This window comes from Xenopus laevis, chromosome 7S (genome assembly GCF_017654675.1).
Source record: "Xenopus laevis strain J_2021 chromosome 7S, Xenopus_laevis_v10.1, whole genome shotgun sequence".
Classification (NCBI taxonomy): Eukaryota; Metazoa; Chordata; class Amphibia; order Anura; family Pipidae; genus Xenopus; species Xenopus laevis.
Genome location: NC_054384.1, coordinates 94847033 through 94856681, shown reverse-complemented (window position 1 = coordinate 94856681; position 9649 = coordinate 94847033). Strand labels below are relative to the sequence as shown.

Below are 9649 nucleotides of genomic sequence, written 5' to 3'. Positions count from 1 at the left end.
ATATCCAGTAAAAGCATTAATGCCTAAATGTGAAGCCAGTCCACGCTTTCTAATCTTCACAGGTCTACACTTGTAGCCAGTCAAACATGAAGAATACTTTAAAGGGTAATCCGTCAAAAAATTAAAACCTTCACAGGGATTAACCAACCTATAGTCTAAGCTTTTGACCCTTATCAATTTTACAACCTGTAGCCAGTCAAGACGTTAGACCATAGGTTTCCAACCCTTTTTAACCTGTGAGCAACATTCAGATGCAGTATTTGGTAGCCCCTATGTGGACTGGCAGCCTACCGGAGGTTCTGTTTGGCTGTAAAGTTGGTTTTTATGCAACAAAATGTTGCCTCCACGACTGGAATTAAAAAATAAGCACCTGCTTTGAAGCCACTGGGGGCAACATCCGAGGGGTCGGAGAGCAATATGTTACTCACAAGCCACTGGTTGGGGATCACTGCTTTAGATCCTTCACAAGGTTAGACCAATCTGTAACCAGTCATAGATTTACAACCTTTGCAAGGTTAGAACTTACAGAAAGTCTAAAGGTTATACGAACCTGGAGGCAATAAAAGCATTAGAACTTTCAAAAAGATAGAGTAACCTGTAACCAAGCAAAGCTTTTGAACCTTTACAGGATTAACTCAATGCGTAGGCAATCGCATCTTTAGGACTTTCACAAGGTTAGTCCAAGCTGTGGGCAATAACAGTTTTAGAATCTCAGTGGAGCGCTACTTTTATATATATTTTCACTCAAGAAAGGGGCAGAATCTACTTGGAAGGCAGAATATTTCGGAGAATGTGTGGAGCATATTTATTTAGCAGGAACACTGCTCTGTAACAGTCATTTCTGTTGAAAATAAATACCTTAGTGTTCAGTCGCCTACAAAAAATGCATTTTTTTCTCTCCCTTTGTAACAGAACGACAGGAGATTCAGTCATTTAGAGTTCCATGAATCCTCCCCATCCCACCCCACCCAGTAAAAAAAAAAATGATCATAGAACTAAGCCATCATAAATAACCCACATAAAACTGGCATTTACATTTCAGTGCATGGAATCTGGTGCAGTTCTTTGCTCTGTGCATTTTAAAAAAAAAAAATAAGTGAATCTTTTGAAACACGAGTTCCCTCTTGTACAGCAATCCAAAACCATCATCTACTATAATTTACTAGGTCAGTCCTCTCTTGCTTCTGCTCCTTCAACACTTAAAGAGACATGCTAGTCAGGTTTTCATGACTGAGGAGTCCTTTTCTGGAGCTGCTGACTACATGGCTGGAACCACAGTATTCTTGCAGGTTGTGACGCAAGGTGACTAGCGCTGAACCTAAGCAGGCTCTATTGGGTGCTTGGGGACCCCCAGGCAGTTGCAAAAGAAGTGTGACTACCCCAGCCATACCATCGTCCGTGGGCTCCAGCGTAATTGGCCCCACTCTAAAATTGCAATAATTGTAACCTAGTAACTGAGAAAGGAAAGGGTCCGAGTGGCGAAGAGATGGAGGCTGTGGAGTAGACGGATCATATGATTTTACTCTTGGCTTGGAGCGATGGTGATGATGATGGTGGTGGTGGTGATGATGAGGAAGTGATGGTAGGATCGGCCCTCCTGAATGGCAACCACTAAAAGGTTCCACGTCTGGCTGAAAGTAAACTGCCAGTTTGGCAAAGGGCCTGCTGGCCATCTTGCTCATTTCCTGAAGATGGCGCCTCTGCTCCCTGCGGACATCCAGCCACTGCTTGACCTTCCAAAGCAAAACACAGGCTGAGAGGAATAAGAAAAAGCAGCTGAAGAAAACAGAAAAGAAAACAAAGAGATCAATGTGCGCCTGGTCTTGTCGGAAGAACAGTAATCCTTGAGACTCCCCGTATCCATTGATTGAGTTCCCCAGCAGCAGCAGATAAAAGCGGCTGGATTTTAGAGTATGCAGTTCATGGGGATAAGTAATCACAACACGGTCCTTGACTCCTCGTACAACCAGTACAGTCTGCTGGTTGCTCACCGTGATATATGTAATTAGTCCGTGGGGGCGCTCCTCACGTAGCCAGTTGACCTTACCCACTGCCCGTCTTAAGCTCCCATTGGCTGAAGCAGTCAGGGGCTCAGGGCCTATATGTCCATCCAGGTCAGACTGGCTGTGATGCACACGGACTCCATGAACCCCTGTCAGCCAATCCACGTCAACAGAAAAGGTTTCATAGGAGGTGGAAACAAAGACATCAATACAACCGAAGGTCACATCAACCGTGACTCTGATATCGACATTAGTGAATTTGGGCTGCACCCCGAAAAAGACAGTGCGTCCAAATGGAAGATTCTGGATGTTGGGCTCATGAAAGCAGTTACTCTGGGATGTCGGATCAAAGCAATATTCTTGCTCCACAGTCATCAGGCGATAACATTGGCGCCCATTCACTGGGTTTCCATGAAAAGTGTCTTTGCATTTAGCGCACTGTAAGACAGATATAGTACATAACACAAGATCATTTGAAGAAAAAGAATATGTATATGCACTAAATATGTATCATCTCCGACATACTGTATATTAGAATCATAGGAAAGGATGGAACACTAGCATAATCCAAAGTAATAGCTGGTTCAAGGTGGTTTGCCAAGGTATTTCACCATATACCAGATGTCACAGAGGAGGCCCACTACTAGAGGTTATAGAATTCCAAGGTGGCTTCTAACATCCTAATATCCTACAACAGGAGGTACAGTATTTACTAGGATATGTTTTGATGAAACATGATGTAAGCACGGATTATAATGATGGCATAACTGAGCTCTGTATATATAGCGTGTAATAAACAATGCTTAGTAATGTCAAGTGGTGCTTAAAGGAGAAGGAAAGGTTAAAACTAAGTAAGCTTTATCAGAAAGGTCTATATAAATACATCAGTAAACCATAAAAGTAATGGTCCTCTGTCAAAAGAAACACAGCATTTCTTTCCTTCTATTGTGTACACATGGGCTTCTGTATCAGACTTCCTTCTTTTAGATTAAACCTCCAGGGCACAGGCTTGAGCATGCTCAGTTTGCTCCTCTCTCCCTCCTCCTTTCCTCCCCTCCCTGCTGTAATCTGAGCCAAGAGCTATGAGTGAGTAGGGGGAGACTCAGGCAAGAAGTGATGTCACACCAAGCTAATATGGCAGCTGCTATCCTAAACAAACAGAGAGAGCTTCTAGAGCTGTTTACTCGGGTATGTTAATATATTTTACAAAACTAATATAAAGTTTATAGCTTGCACAATAATGGCAAATCTATTGGCAACTGCCTTTTTAGCAGTCCTTCTCCTTTTATGAGCTCTACCTACCTGGTATTTGTAGCAGTCTTTCTTTTCACTCTGTGGGCTGTTCTGGCAGTTCCCAGTTTCCGTGTTATTGCTGCAGGGACAGTTGGTGCCATCAATCTCACTACATGTATCTGCGTGTCCGTTGCACTGACATCTGGGAAAAACAGAAACACACAAGAGAATAAGTCACTGGAGGAACAAAAAAAAAAAAAACAAACCGTCAGGATAAAACATAAAAATAAGTAAGGGCTGCAGGTGATACACACTAGAACATCCTATGGAGATGGCGTTAAGAAGTACAATTGAGAAGAGCAGGCAACACAGATTTAGACATACAGAGGCTTATATAAGAACATTTATAGACACATTTCCATAATAACACTCCATCAGGAATAGTGGCACTAATAGAATGAAAAATTTAGCTGGAAATCTAGGGTTTTTTTTTTATAGTGCAAGTAGGGAGAAATAACCTATTGAGAATAACTGCAGAATTCTGTACATGTACATGCAGACCAAAAGACTGATCATCTACCTCACATGGCACGGGGCATATTCCCTATTTACTCTGCCGTGTACAAGAAAAATAAGAGGTTGAGGGGAGCAAATTGAGAATGTGAATACGGACTCCCAAGGCACTTACTGTCTTATATTTTATTAATTAAAGGAACAGTTCAGTGTAAAAATAAAAACTAGGTTAATAGATGAGTTTGCAATTGATCCTCAGAATTCAGCTCAGATTTAAAAGCAACATTTATGACCAATGTGCCCCCTTCACGTCTCTGATTGGTTATTGCCTGGTAACCAATCAGTGGAAACCATTAGAGATTCTTGTGTTCTGGCTATTATGTTACACATCCAGTCACTTCAGCCTTAAAACATTACATTTTTGGCTAACTAACTATATTGAAAACATTTTTTATTTTGCACAACCTATCTATTTACCCAGTTTTTATTTTTACACTGAACAATTCCTTTAAGACTAAGAGAAAGAAGACCAGCTATTGCAGTCAAGTGGACAATTATTACGGACTACAATCATGATGGTTCACTAAGCATCTTTGCAATTTACATCCATTTTTTTTCCATTTCAGTAGTTTAAGAGATATAGGCAGTTTTAGGGTTCAAGCACACAGGCAGATTCGGGGAGATTTAGTCACCTGGCGACTAATCGCCTCTTCTGCGGGGCAACAATCTCACCGAACTGCCTTCCCCCTGCCTGCTATAACGACAAAATGCCAGCGCCAATGCACTTGCAGCGCTTCAATTTCCAGTCGCCTCATGAGGAAACTTCAGACGACTTAAATCAGGCGAATAAATCTCCCCGAATCTGCAGTGTGCTTAAACCCTTAGATTGCCAATACCAGACTTTCAGCCTAACAGCTCTCTTTGATGTCAGAGTGTCATTGTCCCTAACTTTTCAGTGTATTTCCTGCACTTTCGGAGTTCTCTTAACCGTAGCGTTGCTCGTTGCTGACTTGTAGTTGAGCCAAAAGCCTGGTATTATCAGTTTGCCAATATCTTTTAACCCACTAAAAGCAAAGTTCTTCAATTGTGTAAGGATTGAATGACTATCTCAGTCCAGTTTACTCATGAAAAATGGAGGAGGGGATGAGTGAATATATAACTACTATTTCTCTGCATGCAATCATTTTGATGGACCAACTTACTTTGTGCAACGTTTGTCTAGAAGGAAGTAGCCTGGCAGGCATTGGTCACATTTTTCACCACAGCTATTATTCTGGCAGTTCACACAGACTGCTGTGTCTTCTGTGGGGCCCTGGGAAACCCATGATGAGACCTGGAGAGAGAAAGATCTACTTTAGACAGCAATATATGTGGGCTGAGGGGATAAGGTAACCTTAATATTGGCCTGTGTGTGGCCATCTTATCTTATGTGTGTTGCCAATATGAGTGAAGAATAACAGAAACCAAATGTGACAGCATTAAAACACTTGTACTGATATTATTAATGTTTAATATTACTATTAAATGTAAATAATAAAATATAGGCTGTATAAACTTCCCATTACAGGTACAGAAATGGGACCTGTTACACGGAATGCTCAGGACCTGAGGTTTTCCTGATAAGGGTCTTTCCATCATTTGGATCCCGCATACCTTAAGTCTACTAAAAGAAATGAAACCTAAATTAAACCTTATAGGATTAGTTTGCCTCCAATAAAGATTATAAAAACTATATATTAATTTTATTATTACAAAGAAAAACGAAATGAGTTTTAAGAATTTAATTGTTTGATTATAACAGAGATGGCTTTTATGTAATTTGGATCTTTCTAGATACCGGGTTTCTGAATAACAGATCCCATATCGGTTTTATGTTTATAGCCCGAAGCACAGGTAGATAAAATTAACTTGAATTGGAATAAAGTTGCCAACTTTTTAAAAGTTAATGACATCATAGAATAAAATATGAAAAAGACAACTGGGAACGTGAGAGAGTTATTTCAGGAATACGATGCTGCCATTAAAGGAGAAGGGAAGGCTGAGTTTACTTGGGGGTGCCAAAAGTTATATGTATATACTTACCCGACACCCCAGGTCAGTGCTAATATCAGCAGAAAACTGCACCGATTTGGGGGTTCTTCTAGTGAGCACCACAGATCGATCGCTTCTTCCTTCTTGGTGTGGGTGCGCATGCGCAGTAACATGAAAAGCAGAACTTTAAAGGACAAGGAAAGTTAAACTAAAGAAGTAGGCTAGAAATGTTGTACATTATGTTTTGGGCTTCTGTACCAGCCCAAGGCAACCACAGTCCTTTAGCAGTAAAGATCTGTGTCTCCAAAGATGCCCCAGTAGCTCCCCATCTTCTTTTCTGCTGATTCACTGCACATGCTCTGTGCTGCTGTCACTTACTGAGCTTAGGGACCCACTCACAATATACAGTACACATAGAATAGAAATGTCACAATATAAGGCTGATTAGTAATTAATACAGATAATTACTACATGGCAGCACAGAAACCAGTGCAATTAGCATCAGAATGTAATAATCAGCCCTGTAGCATCAGCTTATATTACAGGGGAACCTCATTTTCTGCTGGTTAATTAGTGACGACCCCTAAGTTTAACTTCTCAACAGCTGCTCAGAGCCCACTGAGCATGTGAGTGTCACAGACACTTTCCAAGATGGTGACCCCCTGTGACAAGTGTGAAGTCCTGGATCGTTGCTGCTATTGACAAGCTGAAACTTTAGGCTGGTGCAATAAGTTCAGTATATAGAATATGGCATTTTTAGCCACATTAATTTTTAGGTTTTAGTTCTCCTTTAACAAAGAAGTCGACTATTTCGTTCTACTGCGCATGCTCCAGGAAATTTGAAGAAAGAAGAAGGAAGCTGATGGCTCCGTGGTGTTCACTGTTATAACCCTGGGGCCGCTGCAGTTTTCTGCTGAAAGGAGCACCTGCCCGGGGTAAGTGAATACAATCACTTTTGGCAAACCCCAAGTAAACTCAGCCTTTCCTTCTCCTTAACTTAAGAGCAACTGTTTATAAGCATTCTGCGATGATCCACCCTCTACTGGACAAAAGACAAAAAAAATCCAAAGCTACAAATGCAATCATTGCACCAGAGTTTTAAAATGTCATATTTAGTCTGTATAGACACTAGACTGGAAGAACAAAAAAAAATCTGATACAGCACCCTCGCCTCCAAACTTAGTATATTTGCTTAGCTGCTGTAATAGGCCACTCTGAATCAGTTTTAATCTCTTGAGTGTTGGGCAACTATCTGACTGTGCCTTAAACTAAGGAGGTGTATAGGCCATAAACAGAATTCGATGTAAAGAGAGGGATTCAGATGCAGCACCGTCCAACACTGTGGTCATGGAGAGAAGCCAGACAAAAATCAGGGTGGGTGGGAGACACATTTAGCCACACCCAAATTTTAAGAAGCTTCCAAGTTTTTAACATGGTGGGCATAACTGGAAAAGTATGTTCTCTATTTCCGTTATAAAAAGTACAGCAACTCTACAGATTGCTGATGATATGAAACGATGTCTCAAGATGTCCCAGGGAAACGTAACTAGAATGCCTGGATTTTTAAGTCAAGATATGCAGGCCCAGTCCTAGGGGTATATTTATCAAAGAGTGAAGTTAATACTAAAGCTCCGCCACTAGAGTGAAATTCCGCCACTCCCCATTCATTTTTATGGGATTTTTATAGGCGTATTTATCAACAGGTGAACTTTCACTTTCACCCATTGATAAATACGCCTTTCAAAATCCCACAGAAATGAATTGAGAGCTGCGGAACTTCACTCTTTGATAAATTTACCCCATAGGGTGATCAGTGACCCAATACACAGCAAGCTGGGCCATCAGCTAAGCCAAAGTTATTTTTAATGTCAGATCAGTGCTGATGTGCAGGTAAAATCATTCAGTACTGAGAGCCCACTACCGTGTTCCGTGTAGTTGTAACAATTAAAGGGGTTGTTCACCTTTGAGATAACTTTTAGTATGATGTAGAGAGTGATATTCTGAGATCATTTGCAATTGGTTTTTATTATTTCTGTTTTTTGAGTTATTTAGCTTTTTAATTCAGCAGCTCTCCTGTTTGCAATTTCAGCCACCTGGTTACTAAGGTTCAAATTACCCTAGCAACCATGCATTGATTTGAATATGAGACTGGAATATGAATAGGAGAGGGTGTACATAGAAAGAGGAGTCATAAAAAGTAGCAATAACAATAAATGTGTAGCCTTACAGAGCATTTGTTTTAAGAAGGGGGTCAGTGACCCCCATTTGAAAGCTGGAGAGAGTCAGAAGAAGAAGGCAAGTAATTCAAAAACTATAAAAAATAACGAAGACCAATTGAAACGTTGCTTAGAACTGGTCATTCTATACCATACTAAAAGTTAACTTAAAGGCGAACCAGCCCTTTAATCTCTCTGGGCCCCCTTTGAATCATACTCACCGATCTGGGATCCAATAGATACTTCTCAGGTTCTCGCATCGCCATCTCATGTTCCTCCCGTTTCAGACACACCTCACTGTTGCCACGGCAGAAATCAAAGCATGATCTACATGTTCCGCCATTTATTGCCGACCCCACAAAGAGAGGTTTGCATTTTTCACAGTGTGTCCCCTGAAGGAATAGGAATTTCTGGAGTGAGAAGGGGAATTTCAGGCCAGGGCCGCCATTAGAAATCACAGGGCCCCATACAACAGAATTTTCCATGCTGGCGCCCAAGCCCCACCCCGGATCCCACCAAGTTAAAAGACCACACAGACATCAGCTCTAAAAAAGTAACCCCCCCCCACACACACACACAAGTCATAAAAACCTATTGATAGTCAGGGCCCCCTTATAAGTTAAAAAAAAAAAAAAACTTTGGCACCAGGGCCCCCCATAAAAGTTTTTTTTAAAAAGCATTGGTGCCAGGGCGCCCCTTACAATTTAAAAAAAAATATTGGAGCCAGAGCCCCCATTACAAGTTAAAAATATTGGGGCCCAAAAAATTGTTTAAAAAAAAAAAAAAAAAAATGTTGGTGCCAGGATCCCCTTACAAGTTAAAAAAAAAAGAATTGGGGTCCCAAAAAATATTTGTGGCAGGGGCCTATAGAATATTAAAATACTACATTGGTGGCCAGGGGATTTAAAAAAACAAAAAAAAATTGAACTCGTGGCTTCAGGACTTCAACTTCGCCTCCTTTCGTGACTTTGGGTCTTTTCGCCGCTTCAGGACTTCAATTTCAGCTGTTTCCGTGACTTCGAGTCTTTTCACCGCTTCGGGACTTCGGCTATTTTCGTGGCTTCGGGTCCTTCGGCTTTTCTTCACTTCCGCATTTCCGCTATTCGGGACTTGAAAAATAGCCACACGGCTTCGCACTGCCGGGCCCCCCTTCATGCCCGGGCCACTTGTCCCCCCCCGATGGCGGCCCTGGTGAGGGCACATGATCTATACAAGTGTTCCACTGCAACATATTATTCTCTCACCATGGTATTGTTGCGGCATTCTTCACACTTGTCCTCAGCCCCCAGTCCCAAGCAGTTGCTGTGTTTATTGCAAGGACAGGCCACAGAGCAGTTCTCTCCCACATAGCCAAAGTCACATCGGCATCGATTGGGCTCCACACAAGTCCCGTTCACACACCCATGATCACAAACAGGGCGGCACAGTCCTGTCACACTGCATTGGAAATAAAAGAAGAGAATTGGCAAAAATTTTTTGCATTTTTTAGTAAATACCCTATAAAAGAATTAGGGATGCACCAGTTCCAGGATTCAGCCTTTTGCAGCAGGATTTGGCCGAATCCTTGTGCCTTGCCGAACCGAATCCTAATTTGTATATGTAAATTAGGGGCGGGTAGGGAAAATCACATGACTTTTTCCACTTTTTCCTTTC

The 9649-nt window shown here is 41.5% G+C and overlaps 1 protein-coding gene across 1 annotated transcript in view; it reads right to left on the bottom strand.

Annotated features, from left to right (window-relative positions):
• Positions 1–781: 781 nt before the first annotated feature.
• Positions 782–9649, bottom strand: part of megf8.S (multiple EGF-like-domains 8 S homeolog) — a 55543-nt gene continuing 46675 nt past the window's right edge. The window contains exons 39-43 of the mRNA XM_018228130.2: positions 9241–9433; positions 8218–8388; positions 4952–5082; positions 3306–3438; positions 782–2441 (exon numbers count right to left, since the gene is read on the bottom strand). Of these exons, the coding sequence (XP_018083619.1) occupies positions 1200–2441; positions 3306–3438; positions 4952–5082; positions 8218–8388; positions 9241–9433 (1870 nt within the window). The 3' untranslated portion in view covers positions 782–1199. The remainder of the gene's footprint in view (positions 2442–3305; positions 3439–4951; positions 5083–8217; positions 8389–9240; positions 9434–9649) is intronic.